At 40.3% G+C, this 13,133-nt stretch overlaps 2 protein-coding genes across 3 annotated transcripts in view; both read left to right on the forward strand.

The window, feature by feature from the left end:
• The first annotated feature begins 30 nt into the window (after positions 1–30).
• On the forward strand, positions 31–3,651 carry si:ch73-345f18.3 (uncharacterized). Its single transcript, XM_017453987.3, has 4 exons — positions 31–162; positions 1,607–1,664; positions 1,799–2,008; positions 2,354–3,651. Exons 1-4 carry the CDS (start codon positions 106–108, stop codon positions 2,722–2,724), a joined length of 696 nt encoding a protein of 231 aa, XP_017309476.1. The 5' UTR covers positions 31–105; the 3' UTR covers positions 2,725–3,651.
• Positions 3,652–5,069: 1,418 nt separating this feature from the next.
• The window catches only part of hycc1 (hyccin PI4KA lipid kinase complex subunit 1), a 42,951-nt gene continuing 34,887 nt past the window's right edge, over positions 5,070–13,133 (forward strand). The window contains exon 1 of one of the 2 annotated variants that reach the window (XM_053675289.1): positions 5,070–5,255. The gene's annotated coding sequence lies outside the window, so the exon portion shown is untranslated. Of the gene's footprint in view, positions 5,256–10,813; positions 10,924–13,133 lie in introns of those variants that run through there. The other variant, XM_053675290.1, reaches the window with a different exon arrangement.

Raw genomic sequence — 13,133 nt, forward strand, 5'->3', positions numbered from 1 at the left:
AACACGTTTGGCAGGTGAATTCGATCACGTGGTCCTCGTGACTCTGACGTCCCCGCTAACACTTCACACCATTTTCTCTCAAAACTACTTTCTTCTCCCCTTAAAATGAGCTGTTTGAGCTCTCTGTGCTGCTGTCTTCAAGGTCTGTCCTCGGAGGAAGAGGTAAGACACTTAATCCAGGATAATTTAATGAATTAAAGACAGAGGAATTACACTAGTAAAAAACTAACAGTTTGTTTTCTTTGTGTGTTTATCAGTAGTGTAAACAGTGTGCAGAAGTAGAGTTGTATTCAGTTTATTCAGAATGAACTGAATCAAGTGTAGCTGTAAAGTTCAGAGTTACTGCCCAAGTAAACAAATATGTTGCACATAATATAATATATCCAAAAAAGAAGACCCAAAACATGTCAGTGTAGTAGCTATGAAGAAAGTATAAAGTATTTTTTCAACTTTTAAACTTTTCACAGCCCTTTCAGTGTAGAATAAATCACTTCTCGCCCTGTTATCTGATACAGATTTGTTTTATGTGTACACTTTTCAAATATTCCAAACATTAGATAAACATGTTATTATATATTTATCGGCAAAACTTTAATAACAGTATATGAATAATCATGCACGAATACCTGAATAAATACTTACTTAAATATGGACTAATGATGAGTTAAGGTATGTACTAATCACAAACCAATGAAGCGTTAACCTTAACTATGACGCGAGTCTTATAAATTCATGCATGAATTACAACCACTTTAAAGGGTCATGAAACCACCCTCTTTCAGCTTAAGTCTAACTCTCAATGTAGATGAAATGGGCGTGGATGGCTGTGCGAAGAAGGGGGAGGGGTGGGTGTGGGCGTGGCAGCGAAAGGCGGGGAGCCTTCAGAACACTCACAATGAAGATGGATAGTGACAAAAAGTTTGCAGATGAGGCAGAGGACTTCTCTCCTCCTGAATCCCCAGGGCTAAATTGCGACACAATAGATAGCATTGCAGGTCCTGTGCCCTGTCTATTTGACTATGGAGGAAAACGAAACACAACCGGAAGCAGCACGGATGTTGGCACATTTTTGTTAGTTATTATTATGTATTGATTAACATATAGGGGTAAACTAAATTGCATTATTTACCCTTGTTTTTAAGTCATTTAAATTATCAAATGAAAATCTGTCTATAAGAAGCACATCAGCGTGATTGGCATCATTTCAAACCCCTTAAATTCCTCAGATTTGAATTGGTATGTTTACAGAACGGGGGGCACAGTGGTGTAGTGGTTAGCACGTTTGCCTTGTACTGCTGGGGGTTCAAATCATGTCTCTGCACATTCTCCCCATGCTTCGGGGGTTTCCAAAGACATGCGTTGTAGGCTGATTGGCATTTCCAGATTGCCTGTAGTGTGTGAATGTATGCGATTGTGCCCTGTGATGAGTGTCCATGGTGTACCCTGTGCCACGAGTTTCCTGGGATAGGCTCCAGACCCCCCTGGAACCCCCTGTAGGATAAGCGTTACAGAAAATGGATGGATAGATGGCTGTTCAGAGAACAGTTAGTAAATCGTAATTTTCTCCATACTGTAAAACTAATGTAACCTATCACTATTTTTTCAGAGACAGCCTATACTTGGTGCACCAGAGTCTGCAAGAATATCTCATTCACCTACTAATGGTTAGTCCTGTTAACGACCTGTCTTTGTTTATTTTATGACGAGAACTCACAAATTTTTATCTTAACCTGAAAACATGTTGTTGTTCCATTACGTGCCTAAATGTTAACATGACACACACAATGTTCTTGCTCAGATTCCCAGTACAGAAGTGGCAGGGTTATTGTCCGGCACGTTGGTGTGACAGATCTGGATCAGCGCTTCTCTGACTTTGCAGAAATGTTCAACAAGCAGCAGGAACACTATGAGTGTATGCAGGAAAAGCGGAAAACTCTGATGTACCGCTATCGCTGTGCCCCTGACAGCAGCCTGACCGAGTGCCTCCAGAAGATTAAGGATGAACATGGTGAGTTAGAGCACATTAATGTTGAGTCTCCATCAGGTGGCAGTAGCAGATCAGGAACTGGAGATTCAAACCAGCGTAAACATACTTCTGTAGCATCGAGCGTGCCTTTTACATCCTGTTTAATGTATTTTAATGAAAGGGGATGGGAAAAAAAGTGCAAATGATATGTTTTTTATGGATAAACTGTAAAACAGGTGCATGGTTTCCTCTAAGCAAAAACCAAGGGAGGTGAATACTTCTGCACTCAACTCAGATACTTGGTTTTACATTTCCCATACATGTGAGCCCCCCCATTTTTCCCACTCTTAAGCAGCATTTTGGTTAAACTTTATCTGTATCTTTCAGACGACCACCAGATCAGCATGCAGATGAAAGGCTATGACTTCAGCTTGGCCGTAACACCAGACGATCTGGTGCCTGACAAGCTGAAGCGAACGCAGGAGAACATCAAAGAGCTGTGTCAAGCCGTCAAAGCCATCGTGGCAGCTGGAACCAAGCTTGAGGAAATGATCAATTGGCTGTTGAAATCAGAAAAGAGCCTGACTCAGCAGGTGAATACAGAAGCTAAGACGCACCAGGAGTGTAAACGACTCGGAGGAAACTTGAGGGAGAATCTGCGTGAGGCATCGAGAGCTAAAGAGCTCAGTCCTTGCTACAGGGAAGAGGCCGGAAAACTTTTCAACGAGGTAGCCCTGCTGTCTGGGGTCAATCCATGAATCACTTTCTCGGTAGGAAAGACAATACAGGATACAATAAGAATGAGTGAAGGATGATTTAGGGAATATACTGACCGTTGTAACTCCAGAATCTACTGTATATAAGCAACACTTATTTCTAAAGCACTATATTTAATAAAGGATAAATTATAGAATAGATAAAGGGTTACAGTCACAGAAATATAAATGTATATTTGTGAAACTAGACGAAAATGAATTTGGAAGGATAAATTTGTTAGAATATAGATAAAAGTGCGTTGCTTTTATACCAAGTTGCTGTTAAATTCTTGAACATAATCGGTCAGAAGGTGTTGATTAATTTTCTATAGGCAAATCACAGGTTTATAGTAATGTATGTTTATATTAATGTATTTATGGAATGTTAAATATGAAAGATATTAAATATCGTGATTTTGATTAACACAGTAAACCCTATTAAAAACACAATTTTTATATGCATATGTGTTATTCAAATATGGTAGAGAAGTGTGGAGAAGGTAGGCTTGTGATATTAAAAGAAAGAAATTAAATGTATTTGAGGTGCATGGATGACAGTCTTTGTATACTTCTAGGATGATTTGTGTTCTGTATGTAATATCCTTTTTTGGAAACAAATCTGTGTTACACTGTTTTGGCTTCCAGCTGGTCTCTGTTTCTAATATTAGCTAGCTTTCTTTAAGTTCTAAACATGCTTTTATAATATATATTGTACATTTTTAGCAGGAACAACAACTGAGGGTTTTTCAGAGAAATAAATCATAAGCTGGGAAAAGTAATCAGTTCATATCTGTAATAGACCTGTGTACAAAACAAACATATTACGTATATGATTAACTGTATATATCGATGATCATCTATTTACTATTGAATGAAGTATTGATATGTTTTATATTATTAAGATATCTATAAATATAACTATAAAGCAAATATGCCTCATGTTCTTCTTGTTCCATGCGTCTGTGCAGCCTTCTCTCATTTTATTTTGGTTATAGTTGTGACATTTGTATTATATTGTCGACTGCAAAAGTTTGCAACCCCCATGTGTTCTGTCTCAAAAGGGAAACATCCATCCATCCATTTTCTATACTGCTTATCCTACAGGGTCGCGGGGAACCTGGAGTCCATCCCAGGGAGCATTGGGCACAAGGCGGGTTACACCCTGGACAGGGTGCCAATCCATCGCAGGACACAATCACATACACATTCACACACCCCTTCATACACTACAGACACTTTGGACACGCCAATCAGCCTACCATGCATGTCTTTGGACTGGGGGAGGAAACCCCTGTAGCACGGGTAAAATTTGCAAACTCCACACACACACAGGGCAGCGGTGGGAATCGAACCCCCGACCCTGGAGTAGTGAGATGAACGTGCTAAGCAAAAAGGGGAACATACCAATTATTATTATTATTATTATTATTATTATTATTATTATTATTATTAATAATAATAGTTTTTATAGTAATATTAGTATTATTAGTAGAAATATTATCTTATTCTTTAAAAAATTATAAAAAGCTACACAATGATATGAAAACGGTTTGCTGCATTGATGCAGGGAGAGCATGTACATTATTACAGATTATTTATATAACTTTAGAAGACAAGTCGCAAACTTTTGAATTGGTATATTCCCTCTATTAACATACACAATTTTACCAGATTTGTTGCTTGTAATAATGATGGAACATCTGTCTGTACCTACCACACTAAATGTAATGTCGGTATAAATAATTTTTTGTTTGTTTTCTTTAATTTGTACTAAGGGTGTGCAAACTTTTTTGGTAGAAAATACCCAACAATGTAACTTTTATTTTATAATAATAATAGAGCACTTTTCTTTCAACATTCAAGGAGCAAAAACAACATTAGAATTAAAACATTAGAATTTTATTATGTAGTAGGGAAAAAACCCCACAAATATAGAATAAAATAAATAAATAGAAAATACTAATTTAAAAAATAATTAAATAATAATAATAAAAACTAATTCAATTATAAAGACCAAAACAGATTAAGCACTTTAAATTAAACACATTATGTTTTCAAATGCCTTCTTTATTGTACAGAGTTTATACAGAGCTTGTTAAAGTTGTAATTAAAATCAGGATTATGTTTATTTTTTATTTGATATGATTATAGTCGGTGTTGTCTGAAAACATAATTAAGATGATTTACAACATTTGCACACTTGCTTGCATAACTGACTTGATGAAACCGTCGACAACCTACCTCACTGATGGAAATCAAAAAGTCCCGCCCTTACTCGAATCTGATTGGCTTCTATTTGTAGCGACCCGCGTGCGCTTTATATAGTCACCGTCCATTGGTTAGTTTTGCTGTCCGTTACAAACAATCCCGTAATCTAAGGTAGTTTGAATTGTGAAAGTACCGAAGATGAACGCGTTGATGGTGCTGAATTATTTAGGCGGCGCGTTTATGAAGTGAAGGATATCTATCTCTCGGTGGAAAACAAAGCAAACGGAAGATAACAGTCTAGAAGGGAATCTGAAGATAGCATGAACGTGAGTATTTGTTTAACAACTGAACATGATCTTAGCTAGATGCTAACTCGCTAACTTGTTAGTAGATAGAATGATATATAGTGAGTCACATGGAGCAGCTGAGTGTCTCACCACCGCCTTAACTGCTGCTAGCAAAACCAAACATTTACGGTTAGTTTACAAAACAAGCGCGTACGTTTAAGCAAATAAAAATGATAAAGCTGTGTTTGAATTACTGAGTCAACTTGGAAAGACAATTGGCAGCTGTAGAGTGGCAGAGGCGCAACACCGAGCTGTCAGATGGGATTTGCATACGTGTTTATATTGAGTATAAACATGTTTATACGGAGTAAAGTAAGCCTTACTCGAAATGGTAACCCTTTTTTCCATCTGTTCAGGCTTAGTTGCAGTGTCGGTGTGAGCTTTTTAGGTCGTCTAATTTGATAAACTTAACTACTATTGTTGGCACCCTGTGATATAATCAGTGCTGGCAGCTTCTTTTAGGGGGACATTTGCATATTTCTTTACATAATCTTGCATATTCATTGCTTCGTCATGAACATTTGTATATCAGAACATGGTAGGTGATGGTAGGAAGATTTTATAAGGATACTCGGAATACGTGTTTCATATTGAACGAAGCAGGAACGCAGATAAAGATGAGTAAGAAGTTATGAAGTAGTTGGTTAAGGAGGAAGTAACTTGTTTTTGTTAATTGTAAATATCGCCAAGAGTCTAAAACGAAGAACAAAGCGTGGGACAAATAAGAGTGATTCATTATTGGTTGCTGGGAGCGATGCCGGCCAGCGATTGGTTGCTGGGAGCGATGCCGGCCAGCGATTGGTTGCTGGGAGCGATGCCGGCCAGCGATTGGTTGCTGGGAGCGATGCCGGCCAGCGATTGGTTGCTGGGAGCGATGCGGGCCAGCGATTGGTTGCTGGGAGCGATGCGGGCCAGCGATTGGTTGCTGGGAGCGATGCCGGCCAGCGATTGGTTGCTGGGAGCGATGCCGGCCAGCGATTGGTTGCTGGGAGCGATGCCCAGTGGCTGGCTGATTGGTTGGTTGGGGGCTATGCCCATGATTGAAGTGACCAGTAATTAGTTTTTTCTGATGTGCTTTTTAATAATTTCCCCTCCGAAGCGACAAGATATTAAAGCTTTTTTTCTTTATTCTGCCGATACCCTGTTGACGTCTCAGCAAAGCAAAGCTCATTTCCTCATATAATCTTAATTGCACGGTTGTCATTTTTACTTACTGTCCTGTCCTCTTGTCTACATGGTGTCCTGTTGTGGCCAATTGATTTTTTTTTTTTTTTTTTTTTGTCCAGCTCAGTGGTCAGTTTTGCAGGTTCGATTTGTACCAGTGAGCACCACTGCTCTGGGTAAAATGCAAATGTTATTTGTTACAGACTTGTAATTTGGTCTTACCATGGTTTGAAGCTTGAAGATTCCAGGGCTCTTGGTCTTCTCTGAGGACTCCATCGTCAAAGATCGATCAGACGTCTAGAAAACAAATGTCTAATGTTTTGTGTAGTGTTTTTTTTTCTTTTTGAATGACTGACTTTCTTTGAACCTTTTAATGTGGTTAATTTAAAGGTAACTTGAGTTTCCTTTTGTGTGAATCAGAGTGATGAGAATAGTTTTGCTACAGGGGTTTTTCAGGCTTGGCAGTTGATGGATGAGGATATTTGTCTTGGCGAGAGAGGCTATTTCTGGCTTTGTACAATATCATCTGGAAATTGAACTCGAATGGTGCTGGGCTTCATTACATGTTCTAAAATTATTACACTCACCCTAGCGTGTGCTGAAGAGATTAGACTGTTCTTTTAGACATCCATTTGAAACTATTTGGTGGAGGACACTTCTGAAGTACGGTCCAAGCCATGTGATGGAACACTGCTAATTTTACATGGCCAAAAAAGAAACGCTGAAACACAGGTTCCAGTCGTGTCCGCCACGAACAGGAATCCAAGGCTATAGTGGGTACAGGCTCGCCAAAACTGAATGAAATGTGGCCTGGTCTTTTTTAGTTTTGGTGAGCATGTGCCCAGTGTAGCCTCAGAAGTGGAACCTGATGTGGTCTTCTTCTATTGTAGCTCATCCACCTCAAAGTTCAGTGTCTTGTTGTTCTGAGATGCTTTTCCGCTCACCAGTTGTAAATAGTGGTTCTTTTGAGCTACCTCTTTTGACTTCCTGTCAGCTGAAACCTGTTTGAAGCCATCCTCATCATCAACAAAGCATCTCCACCTGCAGAGCTGTTTCTCACTGGATGTCTTTAAGCCAAGAGAGACATTTTCATTCTTACTTATTTAATGTGCTTGTCCTCGGGCTCATCCTGAACGTTCGGAAACAGTGCGTTTCTCATACTTTATTTTTTGTGAAAGATGTCACATCTAATGTGTGCGGATTAGGGCAAACCCACTGACATTTCAGTGTCCGTTAAGCATGGCATTTCTTCTATCTGAATAAGCTTTCAGCCTTATATAATGTGTAGGGTTTGTTCCCGCTTTCAACCAGGGGCTTAAATCGGCACTGATCTGTGGCGTTTGGGGGGGGGGGGACAGAAGGACGAGTGAGTGTTGTGAGCAAGAGTTGGGAGAGCATGAAAGGAAATAATGTTGTGTAATATACCAATAATAAATATGCAGAGGCACTGAAACTCGAAAATGTTGCAACATATGAACACACTGCAGAATTCTGTGTTGTATTCTTGCAAGAATTTAAACACTGTTAAAGTCCTTGGATAAGCATGTGTGTGTGTGGAAAGTATGGCGGAAAGCCAAGGCTAACTCGACCTATGTATTTTGGCCTGTCGTACGAGAAGGAGAGATGGAAATGGTTGATAATGCAGTAGATAACACCGGCCGTCCCACACCTGTTGATAAGCACTGACGCGAGAAGGTACTTACTTGCTAAATAAACGGAAGGAAATACAAAGTAAATGGTGAACATCAAGGACCCAAGCGTTTATCTTGTTTAAATCCTCCAGAGGATAATGATACGATGATTAATTCAAGAGAAGACCCAGTTAATTCCAGTGTTTTGCTTTAAAGTGCACCTCTTATGATTTTTCAAATATTACCTTTCATGTGCGTTAGAGCTGTTTGTGAATGTAAAAAAGTCTGCAAAGTTTCACAAATCAAACGGAGTTACTGACTCCCAAAAGAAGGAACCAATTCTGAACAGCTGAAACGAGTTGTCAGTAATTCCAGACTTACTTCCTATATTAAGCTATGTAACAAAAACCCCGCCTCTGGTTTTCATTGGCTGCTCGCTGACAGCGGTAGACCAATCGCAACAGACTGGGACATCTGACCAATCAGAGCAGAGTATACTCTCTGAAAGGACGAGTTTAGAATAAATCATTTAGAACGGATCATTTAAAGAGTCGTTTATGACACTGGGGAGGGGAAAGGTGATGCTGTAATTTTAAATTCTGAGCGCATTAAAGTGCTTTTTGACCTCGGATGCGTGTAAATCTATTATATGAAACCTCTAAAACAAAACTGGCACGTTTCAAAACCATAATAGGTGCGTTTAATTAATAATAAGATAATGCCCCTTACTCATCAGAGTTGCTTAGAAACGAACACAGACTAGAGCATGTATTTAGCGTGAGTTCCACAGATAAAGCCGTCAAACGTGAGAATTCACAGCTTCACTCCACCGGACATTATCTGAAAGATTAACGATCTCATCCATGATGATGTGTCTGTTTTTATTTTTAAACTTACTGCTCAGTGGGTGTGCCAGGAGGCTTTTGTGTATGCAGGTCAGTTAAAGTTCAGGTTGGTGTCGTATATTAAAACATGGCCGGAAAGCTGCAGTAACTCAAATGATCACTCTTTACAACCGTGGCAAACAGAAAAGCATCTCAGATTGCACAACATGCCAAACCTTGAGAGTTGGTATTTGAGTTACTGTATCCTTCCTGTCCACTGAACCACTTTGTTCATTCTCCTTTGACCTTTCACATCAGCAAGGCATTTCTGCCTGCAGAACTGCCTCACACAGGATGTTTTTCACACTTTTCTGTGTAGAGGGGTGGGGGTGTGTGTGTGAAATCCCTGGAGATCAGCGGTTTCTGAAATACCCAAACCAGTCCGTCTGGCACCAACAACCATTCCACGGTCGAAGTCACTGCAGTCACGTTATCCCCTTTCTGTATCTGATTTTATGCATGGGCACGTGATTGGCAGTCCGTACAGGATTTCGAGTTTTATTTGGTTGTTGTGACCAAAAGTGTTTGAGAGTGCAAAAAAAATAAATAAATTTGCAAGGCATTTGCAGATTTTTCTGTGGGTTTTATTTATTCATTTATTTTTGCAGAAAACTACTTGAACTGGCAAAATTGCCATTGCACAAAATTTTGCAGTTATGTTTGTTGGTAGATGAGACCTTGTAGCTGTACTCATGTTCGACGCACGTGAGTTGAAGAGGGCTTTGACTGAACGTGCGTTGTGACGGCGTCACATGACACGTCTTGGCCGAAATCTACGGTCATTTTGAAAAATTCCAAGCTGCTCTGAATTTTGCGGCGTTTGCTTGATTCCGGGTTATTTTCTGAGATCGTGAAATCCCGGAGGGACTGGGTTGGCTGATTTGGATAATGATGAATGAGCAGGTGTGCCTATTAATGTGTCTGGAGTGTATATTACCTGGGCATGCTGTAGAAGGGACAATATGATGTAATCTTTCTAGAAGCGTTTATGTGCAGCCTTTAAAAAGATTTATTTATTTATTTATTTTTTAAATACTTGGCTCATGTCTACGTGTAAAACCAGTCCAGTCCGAACTGGGCTTTAGTCTTGGCGCAGGGTTCGAATCGAATTTCTGCTGATTTCAGTTGGGATAAAAGTGTCATGTATTATGAATAAATGTAAACGTCATGTTAACAAAAGCAATAATGAAGATTATATAAATGTTTCTATAGTCTAGCTGGATATGTTGGATATGTAACGTCGGTTTATTTTTATTTTTTTTCTTTTCTTCCCTTCCCCCCTCCCCCCTGCCAGATGCGTTTCCTTCCTCTGCTTTCGTCTCCTTTTTGTTCGTCCACTGATATGAAGGGTCCTGGCTCTTTCTTTCCTGCAGGCTGCCTCGTCATTCGGTCTCACGCACATGTTTAAAGCAGGGAGTTTCTGCGCTCCTCCAGGTGCAATCGCTGAATAACGTTTGCAGCTCAAACGCCTTCCTCGACACTGCTTTATACAGCAAAGACATCCTGCTGGATATTAAGTCTTCTTTTTTCCCTTCAGTACTTCTGTTTTGCAGCCTGTAGAGGTCATGAAGAGTTGAAGCAGTGACATCAGGGGTTGTTTCTGTGTCATTTTGGGACTCTATTTTCCTGCAGGAATTAAAATTTTTTTTTTTTAATCCGTATTTAGCATTCTGTCGAGAGAGGGATCTTTTGGAGAGGTGTGTGTGTGTGAAATTAATGGTATGCATCTAGCGGCACAGGAAAAAGCAGCCAGGCTGGATTATTCTCATTTACACCCTGCTATTACTCAAACCTTTCCCCTCTGTGCTCTGATTGGTGCCTGTGCTTCCTAACTACTGATCTGAAGTCGGGTGGGTGGGGCACAAAGTGTGTGTGTGCAACAGGAAACGAGTCGAGGTTTCAGAGTTGAGCAGGGTTAGTCAGTGGGTGTGTTGTGCCGTCTCGCGTCTCTCTCTTCAGCTGGACACGGTGAGTATATTTTAAACCCCATAAATATATTTCTCTGTAGGATTTCTCCTGTGCGTTCCCGGCGTGAAGCTGTCAGGGTCTGTGGAGTACGGCGTGGGCGAGTGTGAATATTTCCATCCGGCTTCTGCGCGGTGGAATGAGTCACATTTTGATCCGTGTCCTTGGCCGGGAAGTATAAAGCATCTGGAGAAGAGTGCTTATTTAGGAGAAGGAGCTGCGTGTGAAGCTGTGGAGTTTCGCCTGGTTTAGATTGAACTGCTGCCTCCTTATCGTTTCAAGTGGTACTGATTTGTCACTCCGAGACTTAAGGTGTGGGCTTAAGTGGGAAGGAAAAGCCAAACTAGAAATGTAGCTTTGCATTAGGGAAAGATTAGTATATGATGAAATGGCAGAGCTGAGCTTGTTCTCTGACTGGACATGAAGTCATCGCGGTGGGGGAGTGCACAAGAATGAGACGCCGGTTTAAGAATCTGGTGACTCTCAACTCCTCACTGTTACACAGTTGCAATCAAAATGATTGAACCCCCACTGCAAGTTAGGTTTATTGTCAAACTTTACAGACTTTCAGCTGTTTGTAATGAACAAATCAAACAAAAGTAATTGAAATAGTTCAACACAACGAATGCTTCAAGTGGTTTCCCAAAATTCAACTGAAAATGCAACTTATAATGATTTCTCCAGTTTCAAAATTATTCAACCCCTTCATGGCAAGCCTCTTTAGAAGAGCATCCTTTTGCTGTTATGACCTGCTGCAAATGAGATTCATAGTTTCTGGCAGCTTTCCTGAGGAATCTTATCCTGTTCCTCATGAGCAATGGAGTCCAGTTCAGTAATGTTCTTGGGTTTGCGTGCTGCAACGCCTTCTTCACATCCCACCTGAGACTTTCTATGGGGTTCAAGTCAGGTGACTGTGATGGCCCTGTAGAATCTTCCAGGACTTCTTCTGCAACCAAGCCTTGGTGGAATTTGAGGTATGCTTGGGATCATTGTCCTGCTGGAAGGTCCAATGATTCCCAAACTTCAGCTTCCTCACAGACGTCATGATGTTTTCTCCTAGGATTTCCTGATACTTCAATTAATCCATCTCGCCTTCCACACGCTGCAGGTTTCCAGTGCCAGAGGATGCAAAGCAGCCGCAGAGCATCACCGAGCCTCCACCATGCTGCTGACAGAGCATTCTTTCTTCATTCTTCTTTCTCAAGACATACCATTGATCCCTCGTTCTGAAAAGTTCCAGTTTTGTTTCATCGCTCCACAGAACGGAATCCCAAAACTTCTGTGGCTTATTTATATGATTTTGTGAGACTTTTCTTGTGCTTTTGGGTCAGCAGTGGTGTACGTCTTGGAGTTCTGGCATGAAAACCTTCTGCGTTTAGTACGTGCCTTACTGTGCTCATGGAAACCTCAGTGTCTGTTGCCTCCAAGTCTTGCTGCAGGTCTTTTGTCACTCGAGGGTTTTTTCGCAACCTGCCTTCTCAGAAATCTGCTTGCAGCTGTTAATAGCTTCCTTTCTCTGCCCTGTCTAGGTATTTCATATGTTTTCTACCCTAGCCAGTTCAGGTATTTCATGTGTTCCAGCTCAAGCACACCTGCTGCACTTAATGAAGCCCTTGATTAGTTGCATCAGGTGTGCATAAGACAGCACTCGTTTTGCATATCTGTGCTGTTGCGAGGGATTCAATTCCGGGGGTGAATAATTTTGAGACTGGAGAAATCATTGTAAGTTGCATGTTCAGTTGAATTTGGGGAAACCACTTGAAGCATTCGTTGTGTTGAAGTATTTCAATTTCTTTTGTTTGATTTGTCCATTGCAAACAGCTGAAAGTCTGTACATTTTGACATTAAGCCTGATTTGCAATGAAGATTGAATAATTTTGATTGCAACTGTATAATAAAACCCTTTCACATTCGTTCGTAAAAAAAAAAAAAAGTGAGCGGTTGCTGTAGATGTGATGTTTTGAATGAGCGTATTAATATAAACCAGTGACTTCAGTTGTAGTCAGAACTACTGTGCGAGCTGCTGTTCTAGAAAATTCATCAACACCAATCAGAATCGAGAACTCTCTGTGCTGTGGTATAAGGCAAAAATATCAAACAGTAATTTGGTTCAATTCAGTGGAGTTTAATTCACGGTGATGTCACACTCTGCGATATATTTATTTTGAAATATAGCCGTTATAATAAGTCAAAATCCAAACAGGGGAAAATAA

The sequence above is a fragment of the Ictalurus punctatus genome, chromosome 24, assembly GCF_001660625.3.
Source record: "Ictalurus punctatus breed USDA103 chromosome 24, Coco_2.0, whole genome shotgun sequence".
NCBI lineage: Eukaryota > Metazoa > Chordata > Actinopteri > Siluriformes > Ictaluridae > Ictalurus > Ictalurus punctatus.